The sequence below is a fragment of the Oculina patagonica genome, chromosome 2, assembly GCF_052425735.1.
Source record: "Oculina patagonica isolate OP01 chromosome 2, crgOcupat, whole genome shotgun sequence".
Lineage (NCBI taxonomy): Eukaryota > Metazoa > Cnidaria > Anthozoa > Scleractinia > Oculinidae > Oculina > Oculina patagonica.
Window position 1 is genome coordinate 3,838,071 of NC_135759.1, and position 15,435 is coordinate 3,853,505.

General features: G+C 38.5%; 1 protein-coding gene across 3 annotated transcripts in view; it reads right to left on the reverse strand.

Moving 5' to 3' along the window:
* The window catches only part of LOC144642705 (epididymal sperm-binding protein 1-like), a 211,799-nt gene extending 196,446 nt beyond the window's left edge, over positions 1–15,353 (reverse strand). The window contains exons 1-3 of one of the 3 annotated variants that reach the window (XM_078501747.1): positions 15,336–15,353; positions 13,194–13,258; positions 7,330–7,494 (exon numbers count right to left, since the gene is read on the reverse strand). In XM_078501747.1, coding sequence (XP_078357873.1) covers positions 7,330–7,494; positions 13,194–13,248 — 220 coding nt within the window. In that variant the 5' untranslated portion in view covers positions 13,249–13,258; positions 15,336–15,353. Of the gene's footprint in view, positions 1–7,329; positions 7,495–13,193; positions 13,259–14,045; positions 14,218–15,335 lie in introns of those variants that run through there. The other 2 variants (XM_078501748.1, XM_078501746.1) reach the window with 2 other exon arrangements.
* Positions 15,354–15,435: the final 82 nt, after the last annotated feature.

The following is a 15,435-nucleotide window of genomic DNA, read 5'->3' on the forward strand; positions in this document are numbered from 1 at the left end:
ATTATTTAAGTCTTGTTGCAGTTAGCAAAGGTTTGTTGCATTGTGCAAAGGTTTAGCTTTTATTATCTCAGAATTACCGGTGTCATGTTTCCTCGACTCTCTACAGAGTGGACACCTCTCTAAGACGGACAGCTGCGGCCGGTCCCGAAGGTGTCCGTCTTAGAGAGAGTTGACTGTATTCATTCAACTAACTCAGCTAATTCAGCTAATTCAACTAATTCAGCTAACTCGCCAGTTTGTGAACATATATATTTGTCACATAAAATTGACCAATTTGTCTCATCCACTCAAGCAAATAAAAGTTGTCACATAAAAAATTGCTCCTGTAAACCCGGCTTAATGACCAGACGGTTTCAGACCAAGATGTAAAGGGCAGGGTTCGTACGCATCTTGAAAACCCTTGAAAACCCTTGAATTTCAGGAGTTCGACTTCAAGGCCGTCAAAGTACTTGAAATTGGTTTTCGGTCCTTGAGAGTCCTTGATTTTTTTTTTGAACGTGATTGAAAAAATGTCAATGCTTTTAAGGCTTTGAAGTTTACCGAAAAGGTAGGTTTTAGCACAAACATTTTGCTTGGTTTGAGGTAAATTTCATGAAAAAAGTCCTTGAAATTTTCAAGGGTCCTGGAGAGTCCTTGAAAAGTCCTTGAACTTTTGGCCTAAAAAAGTGTACGAACCCTAAAAGGGACTGTTCGAGTCCAACCATGAATATTTAAGTAAACGGGAATTCTCACTGAATAAAACCAATTCATGTACTTGCTCATATCAATTCATATCAACGTGGCTCTTATTAATCGTGAATGTTATTTCCAAGGCCCTGGCATGGCAACAACTTGTGCAAAGTATCAGATCTGGGGCCCGTTTCTCGAAAGCCCCGAAAACTAAACGGGCCCGTAGCTCTTTATCTGTGTTTTAAAAACAGAGAAGTATATAGGCCTGAAACTTTGTATGAAGGAAACCTCTGTTCATATGAAAAATATCATGGAATTAAACAGCTCTTTAATTATAAGGTTTGAGATTTTGCTATGGCTTTTCGGGACCTTCGAGAAACGGGCCCCTGGTCACAAAGGTGCAAGCGAGTGAGAAACATTTCGCGAGATTTACTTATTATTTGAAATTTTAATGACAACGATTTACGATTCAGTTCATGACATGCGTGATTTTATGGTACGAACCAAAACCTCCAAGCGGAGCATTCGAGTAGAAAGTAGTGTGTGTTTTGCTATTGACTCGCGCTTTATTTATTTATTTTTTTTTGCAAGACAAACACGACAAATACAGGCAGGCATACCCGGGACACCACATGCATTCCTTTGCTTGGGGGAACAAAAGATCCCTAAATGGACCAAGAACCCCATCCCCACGTGCCCTCCAACTCCAAATGTTCAGTCTATTTAAGACGCAAGTTGATAGGTTATTTATTTATTTATTTATTTATTTATTTATTCGTACATTATTTATTTATTTATTTATTTATTTATTTTTCTAAGACAACATTTTTATTTTAATTGACATGATCCATATGTATGAATCTTGTGTGTTACTTCATCCAGTGGTTTTGAAGTGCATCTGACCTGAAAGAAATGAAAAGTAATTCAAATGCTGATGTAATGGGGCGTGTGGGAACGAAACCGAGCGAGGACAAAAACACAAAGTTTTAGTTTCAAATAACTGCTGCGAAAGAGACTAGCAACTAAATGAAAGTAGAAATATAAACTTAATAATAATAATAATAATCATCATCATCATAATCATTTCTATAGCGCTATTTAGCTAATCTTTCATAGCGCTTTACAATCACTATGCTAAAATATAAAAATAAAATATAAAATAGCTAACTAAATTAATCTATTGAGCTAAAATATCTATACATGCACAGAATGAAGTTATAAAAGTTAAAAATTTAAAAACTAAAAATATCATGATTATTTAACTGGACTTAAAGTAAACGTGTATAAGAAATAAAATTTTAGATATCATAGGCTTCTTTAAAAAGATAAGTTTTTAGGTTCTTCTTAAAAATGTCTTCTGATGCCGATTTTCGGAAGCTCAGTGGCAAGTTGTTCCACAGCCTTGGCGCAGCAATGCTGAACGCCCAGTCTCCGTAGGTCTTGAGTTTAGCCATGGGCTCAGTTAGCAGTTCTTGGCCACGGGAACGTAGTGACCGAGAGAACTTTCTAAAACTTAGCATACTAGAAACATAGGATGGTGTTTTGTCGTTGAGTATTTGTTTCACTGGTGAAAGCTTTGCTTCGTAGAATTGCCACTTTAGGTTAGGGTCAGGTTGTGCGCTACTAATAAGCTCAATTGGATTCATCACACGGTACTTATTAAGTTTTTATTCACTATATTTTGACAGGTACGTTTCATTTGCCAGGTTTCGCTATTGGTATATGAGCTGGAAACTAACTACAAAAACATTAGAAATGGTTTTGCCAATATTTCCGTTTTATTCAATAGTTTTCCCCAAGGCAACTGCGGAAAACTTGCAGAGCAAACGTATACAGTTGAATGTCGCGCTAGAAGGAAAATAGGTCTTTGATGTTTTTGGAATAAGGTGTATGTGCTGTGGCAGAGAAGAGACTACTACGGTTATTATCTGCTTTTCACTGGAAACCGAGGAATCAGTGTGAAAATCACCAAGGAAGGGGGGGGGGGGGGGGGGACACTTGGAAAAGTTTGCGTGGGATGCTCCGCTGAGGTCTAGAAACCCAAATTTGTTACCCCATCTTAGGCTAAAGATTTAAATTATATACCCCATCTCAGAAGCGAAGTGAAGAGGACGTTTTTATTTTTAAATTCCTTTACAATACAACAGCAGCTGCTATTTTTTTTCGCACATTTCAAAAAAAACTGATTTTGTTAAGCAGAAAGATATTAATTTGGCGTACCTTTTCCTTATTTAGCAACCCCATCTCAAACTAAAAGGCCAGAAAGTCAATAAATGGCACGCAATGCATGCAGAAGCGATGACGTTTCACAAGAGGTCTTACATAGTTTTGAGTAAATTTGTCAAAAACGTATCGTAAATAAAAGTAGCTGACACCTTGTACGTGACAAAGACTGTTTTCCAACTGCAGCTTACATTTTTCAAACATAAGAAGTAATGTTAGTGATTGTATATAGCATAGTTAGGATCTGATTGAATTTAAATAAATACAGTACTTATATATTCAGAGGCAAAGGAAGCAATTAATACATGTTCTTTGTAGATTTGCTCAATTGAACAGTTATATTTTATTTTATATTTATAACTTTTTTTTAGATTTCCCTATGTTGTCTTATGTTGAGATTACGTTATATTATAGTGTGACATCTGATGAAAGACACACTATACGCGCGAGCAAGCTTTTAAAGAAAGGTCAAACGGTCTCTTGCTCACAGCCCTTCAATTCTTCATATTATAAGAATTAGAAATTTCTGTCTGCTAAATCTAATAGATCTCATCATTTATAATAAATCTCTTTCGTTTATACATTGTAGTGTTCCATTCTAACTGCACGGGAGTATTTTGCTTTTGTGTTCTACGCGGCGATTTCTTGTTAAGATAAACTTGATTTCTGTTCGATTGCGACAGAAAACAAATAAAAAAACCCGTCGTGCGATGGCAATAAGCGATGACGTCATCCCTTAAAAATGGGACCCCATCGCGCGGCACATACCCATAAAGCGTATGTAAGGTAGTACCCCCCCCCCCCCCTACCCGGGGTTTGTTATCTTTTTAACAGATCTTACCTTGTCTTGATTAACACTGGTTACAGGTCTTTTTGCAAATTTCTCTCAGATGACTGCTCAAGCTGCAGTTACTTGACCAATATTGGCACGCGGCCTCGTCCCTGTCCTTGCAAGCCTGATCTGCTGTGAATGCACGAAAAACCATTTTTTGTATTAAAACGTTTGTCATCGAAGTGGAGGTTTCATAAAAAAGGAGCTCGAATCATCCTACTTTCTATGTCATCTAATACTGTATTTCAGTTCAAAGTAACAGCGTTCGCTGAATCCACGAGGAACTAAGGTGCCGATTTAGATGTAGTGAGAACATTTTGTTCTGATGTTTTGAAACTTAAGTGTTGCCATGATGAAGAAATTCTATAAAGATAGATTGAAATATGAAAGGTAAAGTCTGTGTCCGAGCCAAGTGGCCCATACAGCCGTAGCATTAAGCGACTGAGAGTATTGCTACTCCCCCCTGGTTGGGATGCCAGTCCATCACAGGGATTTACCCCCCAACAGTAAATTCGCCGGTATCCATTTATACACCTGGGTGGAGAGAAGCACTGTGAGAGGCACTGTGAGAGTAGTGTCTTGCCCAAGAACACAACGCAGCGCCCCGGCAAGGACTCGAACCCGGGCCGTTCGACTCGGAGTCGAGCGCGCTAACCATTGGCCACCATTGTATTTAGGCCAAATTTTCATTACATTGGTGTATTGATTTTGTATCACACGTAACGAAATTTCGCAGTCGTAAGAAAACTCGCTCTCTCTTTTTAACCCTTTTTATGTAAGAAAAGGCGCAGCTCTTTTTCGTTTACTCTGGCTTGTTTTAAACTGCGTAGCTCAGCGCAACACAACACAATCTTTTTTAAACTGTGCAACGAAGTATCTTGCAAAATGCGCAACATCAATTTGTAAAATGCGCAGTCCTGTAAATTGCGCAATTTCGACGGTGTAAAAGGTTCTTTGTTACCGTCCGTTGCATTTAAGCACAAACCCCTGATTAAAAAGCAAGTTTAAATTTGGAATCAAACATTGCGTGACTGGTTATAATTATCAAAAGTCAACTTTAAAGAGGTGCCAGACGACGTTAAGATCACATGAGCGATCACGATGGTTCACTTTCATGATTGCTCAGAGAGCAGGAGAGAGAGAGCGCGGAGAGGTCGATTTTCTACCTGAAATAAAAATCTGCGGGTCCCACTGCGTATTTTGGAGAGTGACAATACCTCCATGCCCTTCCACCACTGCGGTCGATTTTGTCGCCCTGGTCCCATTTTGTGTGTGATTTGATGGGCCGCGCATAACAAGAAAAGCAAAAATCGCACTTTGGAGGAATTTTCTACGCTTCACTACAGCACTCGGAACCAAATTAAAGGGACAACGATAGGAAAGAGAAATTACCGGATATTACGGTGGTGGAAATTACGTAGCGATTTGACCAATTTCACGAACGATATTTCGCTTCGAATGAGATGCTGTCGAAAATAGTTTCCAGCCTTGGGGATGTATTTAATAAGGCACACGTGTTCAAAACTTCACAAAGCAATTACTCGTCCAAATCACTCTAAATTGGCTCGAGGCGCTGGCTAACAAGAAAGAACACGACACAGCAACAGTGTAAGTCAATTTTATCCATAAAACTTTCAAATTTATATATTGTAAAAAATATTGTTTCATTCCCATACAAACCCTAATAAATCGAGTCTTAGCTTGGGTTGCCTGTGTTCTCAGTAAAAAGTACTTTTATCTCACTTTTTAGAAGAAAAGAATATTAAAAATAGAGCAGAGCTCACCACAGTTAGCCCATTGTCCAGCGTACCGATAATCAAGCGAACACCAAAACTTATTATGATTAGTCTTGGTGCAGGAATAGTAAAAATAGCTTCCATACGAGAATGGAAAAACACAACAACGGCCTTGAGGATCATCTGTATTCTTTCCAGGTGGACATTTCCCTATCCAACAAACACATCATCATAGTATTAGAACTGTACTTTTGACACCTTATTACTGGGTCACATAACCGCTGTGCTTCTAAGGGCCTGTTTACATGATTCCGGGGTGATTTTCATTCCGGAACGAAACTCCTTCCAGAATGAAGTTCGTTCTACATTCACATGACAGAGTCGACCGGCTCAACCTAAGGCGTTTTGACGTGCGTGGTTTTCGCGCGAGATAAAAACAAGATGGCGCATGTTTGGCGCAAACTTGTTTAATTGTGAGCAATTTGGCCATAGGGCTGCTTCTTTGGGCTAAACAGTAAATGCTTTTACGTTTTTTCGCTCTGAGTTCAAACTGTGGCCTCCGTATGCGGTTTCATGAGATGCAGTTTCATCTCGGAACTAAATTCGTTTTGTGTTCACACGCTACCAGAATGAAAAGTCATGTCAGAACGAAAATTTCATTCCGGAATGAAAGCCGGAATGGACTCATTCCGGAATGACTTGAATTTCGTCTCGGTATCATGTAAACAGATACAGTGACAGCGTCGATCGGCTCAACCGTAGGCAAGAGAGGCTCTTGCCGTAGGCGTTTTCACGTGCGTGGTTTTCGCGCAAGATCAAAACAAGATGGCGCATGTTTTGGAAAGGAATACCTTAACCCTATTCAGACCGGGCTTATTTGGACCTTCTCAGACCGGGGGGGGGGGGGGGCTTCGGATGTATTGTATGTCCGAAACTCTTTCTTTTGATATATGTCACGTGGGATAGTGACGTCACATCACGTGACAATTACATCATGATGTCAAAACAGCCGCCATCTTGGATCCGCCATCTTGGATTTCAAAATTTTTCCAAAATGCCAAAAAACCACCCAAAATCACTGCAAAGTACTCAAAATAAATAAAAATGTGCTTTAAATCCGTAAAAATGTAAAAATAATTCCATTTAAGTTGATTTTTATTAAAAGAAACACGCAAAATTACAAATTTGGGAAAACATGCCTGTCAAAATGCCGTTGCCATGGTGATTTCAAGTTCCTGACACATCATTTAGCCCTACCAAATTGTAACCAGATAAATTTTTGGAAAACTCAAAAAGTTTGGCAGCGTTTGGTTAAATCTTAAAAAAGTTTTAAAAGTTCAAAGTCAGCGCGGGCCTCAAAAGCCCCCCCCCCCCCACCCTCGGTTTGAATAGGGTTAAGGTTATTTCAGAAATGCCAAAAAACCACCCAAAATCACTGCAAAGTACTCAAAATAAATAAAAATGTGCTTTAAATCCGTAAAAATGTAAAAATGATTTCATTTAAGTTGATTTTTATTAACAGAAACACGCAAAATTACAAATTTGGAAAAACGTGCCTGTCAAAATGCCGTTGCCATGGTGATGTCAAGTTCCTGACACATCATCCACCCCTACCAAATTGTTGCCAGATAAATTTTAGGAAAACTCAAAAAGTTTGGCAGCGTTTGGTTAAATCTTAAAAAAGTTTTAAAAGTTCAAAGTCAGCGCGGGCCTCAAAAGCCCCCCCCCCCCCCCCCCCCCCGGTTTGAATAGGGTTAAGGTTACTATTTTTCAGCGGCTGCTTAATTTAGCGATTTTTGCCCAACTCGCTAAAATTAGTAGCCGCTAACAATAGTAACTTTAAGGTAATAAATATAGAGCAGAGCTCACCGCAGTTAGCCCATTGTCCAGCGTAGACGGCATCAAGCGAACACCACAACTTATTATTATTGATCCAGGTGCAGCGATCGTAAGACACTCCCCTATACACGAATGGAAAAACACAACAACGGCCTTGAGGATCATCTGTCTCTTTTCCAGGTAGACATGGTTTCCCTATCCAACAAACACATCATCATAGTATTAGAACTGTACTTTTGACAACTTATTACTGGGTCACATAACCGCTGTGCTTCTAAGGGCCTGTTAACATGATTCCGGAGTGATTTTCATTCCGAAACGAAACTCGTTCCAGAATGAAGTTCGTTCTGTATTCACATGACAGAGTCGACTGGGTCAAACTAAGGCGTTTTGACGTGCGTGGTTTTCGCGCGAGATAAAACAAGATGGCGAATGTTTCGCGCAAACATGTTATTGTGAGCAATTTGTCTCCATGTGGGAAGTGTATTGGAACATTGGGGTTTTCTTTGAAAAAAAGGTACAACCCTTCACTCGTTACTTTCAAGAAAACAGCCTTTTTCCATGATTTGACAGTTAAAACCTCCGCTCTGAGGAACCTTTTAATTGTGCTCATGCATATTTGTGTCATTTGGTGTTTAACTGAAAAGTCCAAGGCATCGCTGAAACTTATAACATTAGATGTACATACCTTCGTATAAGGAGACATAGAGGATAATACATGGTTGTGCGGAAATATCAAATTTATCTTCGAGTGTTTAAATCGATAGCTGAGATATCGGTTTTGAACACGAGAAGATAAATTTCATATATCATAATTACGATGTTTTTGACGATTTTCCAAAGATTTCTGACCATTTTCCGAAGATTTACGAAGGTTGTACGAATGATTCCGAACATTTTTCGAACTTTTCCGAAAAGATCCGAAGTTTTCCGAAGATTACCGAAGTTTACCGAGGAAGATCCGAAAATGTTTCGACTTAATATCGATAAAATTTGGCTTATTGAGCATTGAAACACGGCAAACTGCGAGCTGATTGGTCAAAAATGATATCACACGTGTGCATATCATTTTTATCCACACGTGTGATACCATTTTTAAGTCGTGAATGCAATGAACGACTTTTAGCGGTCTGCTGGAGATGGTAGTCAATTAAATTTGGTAACCTGGCAATTTTATATTAAGTTTAAATTAAGTTCAAAATGGCGGATGAACGTGGAGGAAGGGATGGTTTCGCGAGATGTAATGGAAGTTTGTGGATGTACATCAGGAGAACACGAATATTTTTTCTTTATGGAAGGAATTTTTCTAGCGAGACCAGTGCTCGAATCCACATTTACACACAATATTGCAACGGAAACGATGGCCAAGGGAGCAAGGTGCTTACACGCCGATCAATAGCTTATTTTGAAAGTACGCAGATATGAATTGCATTGCCTGAAAGAACAAAACTAACAAAGTTACCAGTATCCATTTGTTAATGATTTTTTCAACTCGACCATGTTTAAGTGTGTGTTCCGTTAGGGTCGGAAGAGGGTACCAGGGAGGTACTTGAAATTTGACCAATACATATTTAACTCAAAAATCATTAATATAACAATAGTAACCTTAAGGTTGATTTATGTACATGTCTCATGCCTCCCCCTTCCCCCCCCCCCCCCCAATAAATGCATGCAGTTATCTCAGCCGAAAAGGAACCTGGTTGCATACCATGCTGATTTATGACAAATTGCTTACACTTAGATGGTTTGTTGTGGGGGCAAAGCCTCCACATTGGCATCGACTGAGGGATTTATTTATTTATTTATTTATTTATTTTTTATTTATTTGTGCGTGGGTTTGCTTGCGTCACGTGGTCTTCTGCGAGAGAGCCTGGGGATGAGGTCGGCGGTGCGTGTCGAGTAGACCAGATTGGATTTTGGCGTGTCGTTTCGTGTGGTTTCTTTGATTTCAGCTGTTCCTGTAGTTGCTCGTCATTACAGCAGCTCACGAAGTCATAGTAGCCAACATTTCGTTTGGCTGGAAGTCTGTGCAGGTTGCACATCAATTCAAGAGGAGCTTTCACGCTTACGAAAAGCGATGTAATGATCGATCTCTTTCGTATATGTCGAGCTAGCGTCGTACATGTAGGAATATTCGAAAACTAAATCGGGTTTTACATAAGCTTCATTAACGATGGATCTATCTAGAAACCAGAGCGTTGGCTAAAATCGAGTGCGTGACTGCTTGTTCGGAACAAAAGGAAGAGCTTTTCAGATGAATCAGCACAATTTAATACATTTGTACTTGAATCTGTCTATACTGCTATATGTTCTGATATATGTAAATTATTCTTCAATGCATACCTACGGAGCGATATAATAAACAAACCATTTTAGTGCTACTGGTTAAAAAAGAAAAAAAAAGGAAAAAACAATTGTCTCCTCTGGGGTTCGAACTCGGGACCCCTCGCGACCTATCGTTTACCAGTCAGATGCCTACCCGAGTGCGCCACTCTAACATACTTACAAAATATGGTGAAAATATCTTATATCAATGTAATAGACATTCCGCTATCAATGTTTCAATCACCTGCTGCTCATAAATTTTCAAGGAATGAAAACTAAACTTTTAAACTTGGCAAAAAATTCAGTCGTGGCTCGAAGAGCTCATTGATCTTGTTTTTTGATCTTGCTTAAACTGCAAAACAGGGTAAATTTCGCGAGTAGAAATTACTGTGGCTACTAAATTTGGCGATTTGCTAAAAATCGCAAAGATTATTTGCCGCAATAAATAGCAGCCTTAAAGTAATTGAATGTACTAAATGAATTCACAAAAAAGAAGAATCAAATTTGAAATTATCAAGCCCCCACTCGTACGCATCGCGGACCGATTTTTATACGTGTTGTCCTACAGATTTATTTTAACAAGGCACATAGAATTTTGAATTAATTTACAGATTCACCAAAACAATATCCTGCAATACAGCACATCACTCTGCATGAGGCTAGGCTGTCAAGAGGTGTGGGCTGGAATGAACATCCTGTAGTAACTTGTATGAAACACATGATCAGCAGTTAGACTTTCAGAAAAAGAATTTTATTTCAAATTTACTCTCATTTCACAAACAGTGAATACTTTTCTCTATAAATTGACTTTTAGCAGACTGTACAGCTTGAAAAATAAAATATTTGGAAGTTATTGTTATGGACTGCTGAAAACAAAGAGTAAAAGATAAACAAGCTTTAAGGTTCAGATCCTTTAATCCAACATGGCCACCAAATCTATGCAGGATGGCTGGCAATGTATAGAGATTATTTAAAAATGAATTAATAAGGCCGATTAAAATGCATTGTTGATTTTCGAGGCATGTAAAGGGGTAAAGTAAACTTTTTGGTTACAAGTTAAGATACCAGGAAAGGAAATAAGCAGCAGTTTTCAATTGTTACATGTATCAGGCCTCTTAATTGATAATAAATTATGTTGACTTTACTGTTTCCTGCCAATTTTAAATCTTAGAAGTCACATGTATGAGGCATCTGTTAGTTTCTTTTATTAGTTGCCTTCCGTCAGTGTCATTCTTTAACAGAGAAAAATGCATGTCGAATAATACCACTGTCCTGTATAAAATGGCTGAGTTACCTGGTTATTAATTAAAGAACCCTTTAGCAAATGTGAAATTTGGTAAAAAAAAAAACCCGGCTTCTTTAAAAAAATTCCCTAGCTCCATTACCAGCTTCGCAGCATCTTAAGGTACCTCATATCTTGTTACCACTATACGTGTCTCTCTCAGCATTAATTATTTTAGGCTCTGAAATAATCTTCACTTCTTAGCTGGACTACTGGATGGGCTACTGGATGGTTAGTTTTCAGTTAGAATATGGGGTTATTTATCACTTACCAGCTAGAATTTTAAACATGTTTCAACTATCACGTACGTTTAACAGATTTCATAGACAATTACAAAAATTGTCATTTGTCAGCAGACATTTAAAATTATTAATTTTGCCTAATTCTGGGCTATCAGTTTATAATACCACATTCACGACTTTGCTCATAGAGCCTTTGATTCTCGATTTGCCACCACTCGCTATGTCACTGCAGTTTATATAATAAAACTAGAAATAGCTGACACTAGGTTGCCCCCGAAGTTTCGACGATGTTTATCGGTTTTTTTTTTTTTTTTTTTTTTTTGGTGTTCATCCTTTTCTACAATTCAGACATTTGATTGGAAATTAATTTTCTATTTTGGGTGATTATTAATTATGATACGGTAAATCATTTAATTACAAGAACGCAACAGCATCTTGACATCATTTTGTCATGTTTTGCTGTGGTGGGGGATCTCAGCTAGACTCAAGCTAGACTTTAGAAAAAGTCCGTCGTCTTTATTAATTTAACACGCCGGGACGGTCGACCTATCGCGACTTGCGTGGCTCGTTTTTCGCGACTTCGTCGCTTTGAATGGGCCGCTTTGCGGGCTCGAATCGAACTCACTTCACTGTGGTAAAGTCTTGATCTCAGCGAGGATAAACTTTAGAAACAGCACAACGTTTTAAAGTTACCATTTGAGCCGGCCCAATTGTTTTATAAATATATGGGCTGAGAGCCCGAGCATGAAGAAGGACATGAGAATGATCAATCTTTAGAAAGAAAAGGATGTCGAAAGAATTTCTTACCTCTGTCAAAGCAAACGCCTGCCGCGAGTTTTAAATAATCACAATGCATCTCGAGATCTCTTTTGAATTTCTTTTCTTGATGCCGCATATCATCTTGTAAAATTAAAATTTCGTCCGGAAGTGGACCGATCAAGACTTTTGAAGTTTTCTCCATTCAAGTAGTTTGTGCCTGGTAAATCACGGTCAGTTGGACAAAGGCTTTCTTATCGTAAATCACGCTTCATGACAACGATCAACTTTTTAAAAGGAAAGGATACGGAAAGAATTTCTCACCTTTGACAATGAAAACGCTTGACTTTCTAAAAGTCGCTCGCTTCTTGTTTTCGGTTTCGCTTGCCGCGAGTCTTAAACAATTTCTCGAGATCTTTTTTTAAATTTCTTGTAAATCTTGTCCGGAGATAGACTGATCAAGGCTTTTCTCCGTTCAAGTAGTTTGCGCTTGGTAAATCGCAGTTTTGGACTAAGGCTTGCTTATCGTAAATCGCAGACAAATTTGAAGATATGGCTTGATATGTTTGTACGTGTTGTATGTTAGACATATTTCTTCTTCGGCCACTCAGATGTAAAAAAAAATGTGGATTTTCTTACTTCTCTGCGAGTTACTTAGTTAATTATCGCGAAGTCTTTTCAACAATTGCATTGCTTTCGGCCTTTAGACATTGTGAAATGAATAAAATGAATAAAACCTCAAATTATCTTTTTCAAAATTCTGGCCCAACTGCAATTAACCTTTACAAGCTTCGTTTGTTTACTTGTTGTCATCTGTGCACGTGCTCACGCTTTGGGTTGTCATCGTCATCCAATCATCGTTTACTTGCGTCATCATTGACCAATCACCGCACAGGCAATTTTATCACACCTACCGATACTACTTGCGGGCATTTTATCACACCTACCGATACTACTTGCGGTCGCACTTTGGCCAAGTCGAGATTTTGTCTGGTAATACCATTTATACCATGCCATAGAAAATACAGCTAATAGAATACAGGAAATCGTTGTATATTCGACGGTACTCAACCCAACCTTCCCTTCGTCGCTTGTTTTTTTTTTTTTTTTTTTTTTTTTTTTTTTATTTTTTTTTTTTTCTTTTTTTTTTTTTTTTTTTTTTTTTTTTTCCTTTCTTTAAATTTTTTTTTAACAACTTAAAATATATACTCTATATACGCGCGGACCATAATGATGCCTCCTCGGGTTTTGGCCTCTGGGCCAAAACCCTGCGGGGGCAATAAACTTACCGTACGGAAGCACAGCGCAGATCAGCAAAATCAACGCAGCCGTGAAATGTAACATTTTGATGGATCTGGAGGGAAATAATTTTTGGAAAAAGGTATAGAATATTATTGTACGAACCTAAAAGCGTCTGTATTGTACTTTATAAACCCTTTAAATAATCCCAACATGTATAGTTTGGTGAAGCCGCCAAAATCCGAGGAATCCCTCTTAGTCTTTCGCCTCCTTTCCGCATCATTTGCAGGAACGGCGCTATCGGAAACATTTTTGACCAAAGAAAAAAAAAGACATTTTGCGTACGTTATTACCTTTCACGCGCCTCTGTAACATCTCAATGAACAAATCAGGTTAATCGATTATTTTAAAACTACCACTCTCCAACCAACAGAAACAAATTAAAGCTTACTGTAATTCCACGCCCTTAGCAAGCTTTGCATGGGCTGAGAGGTCCTTATGTTTTAGCCTAATGCTAAGAAACTAAAACGGTTACATTACTTTATGTTAACCGATATGTCCCAGAAATTGCCACGTGGACAAGCTTAGTCCGTGCGTGCGACAATTGCAGGGCGTTGTTTTTCTCATGCTATTTGCTTCTCGCCCTGAAGTAGCCTCAATATTTTCTCAGTGTTAACTGAAATCATTCACGATCCACTACACGAAAGAACGCTAGCTATAAGTAATTTTGAAACCTTTTGTAATACCCCTGTTTTGCGAGATCTACTGACTAGTTCTCGTCCATCGCGTACAGGCGGGCTTAAAGTTTACTGCATCAGACTGGTTCTAGACAACGTTTTTATGCCCTGTCGTCTTTTCCATACGGGATATTCGCTCACATCAAAACTGATAGCTAAACTCACCTTTATCGGTTACGGTTGTTGTTCCTTCCAGCTCAGTTAGACAGAAATGAACGAAATCACAATTTTTGGATGGTGGTGAAATTGGTTTTGAGTCGAATAATCAATGATACATAACGTGACTGTTTCAAAACACTAAGTAAATGAAAAGAACAGTTAATGTCAACGAAAGTGACGTTTCGAGAAAGTACTTTCTCTTAAACAGACGAAACGTTTTGAATATTGAAATGGCCCTGACATAGCGCCAATTGCTTACCCAATACAAGTCACGAAATGAAAGACGATCGCTGAAGTTTTTCTAACAGACCAGGTTTAGCGAGCAATAAATTGTTTGTTTGAAATGAAACCTACTACTGACGAACTGGCAAATCACAATTTCTGGAGGGTGGTGATATTGGTTTTGAGTCCAATAATTATTTTGGTAAATTTCTGATAAGCCGAATTAAATCACATAGCAACATATTTACTGTCAAGCAAAATGTAATATTTCCATTTACAATAGTAAAGAGACTAAGACAGCCGTGTAAAGTACGTTTGGATAGACCGCTAAAGCATGCAACGACGAAAGCACGAGGTACTTTGGATTGTCCTGATCCAGGGTGAGAATCCTGTCTGATATTGAAATTCGATGAAGAAGTGAATTCAGCGTTTATTATTGAAGTCTTCTGCAGGAACAGTGCTAACTGAAACATTTTTGACTGAAGAAAAAAAAGACATTTTCCGTACGTCATAATCTTTCAGGCGCCCCTGTAACATCTCAATGAACGAATCGGGCTAATCGATTATTTTAAAACTACCACTCTCCAGCCCACAGAAACAAAATAAAGCTTACTGTAATTCCACGCCCTTAGCAAGCTTCGCATGGGCTGAGAGTTCCTTATGTTTTTGCTTTATTGCTTAGAAATGAAAACGGTTACATTACTTTATGTTAACCGATATTTCCCAGAAATCGCCACGTGGACAAGCTTAGTCCGTAAGTGCGTGCGACAATTGCAGGGCGTTGTTTTTCTCATGCTATTTGCTTCTCGCCCTGAAGTAGCCTCAATATTTTCTCAGTGTTAACTGAAATCATTCACGATCCACTACACGAAAGAACGCTAGCTATAAGTAATTATAAAACCTTTTGTAATACCCCTGTTTTGCGAGATCTACTGACTAGTTCTCATCCATCGCGTACAGGCGGGCTTAAAATTTACTGCATCAGACTGGTTCTAGACAACGTTTTTATTGCAGCCCTCTCCGTCTTTTCCATACGGGATATTCGCTCACATCAAAACTGATAGCTAAACTCACCTTTATCGGTTACGGTTGTTGTTCCTCCCAGCTCAGTTAGAGGGAAATGAACGATTTCAAATCGTTTATCTCGTACAATTCAATTTATTGACCAAACTGT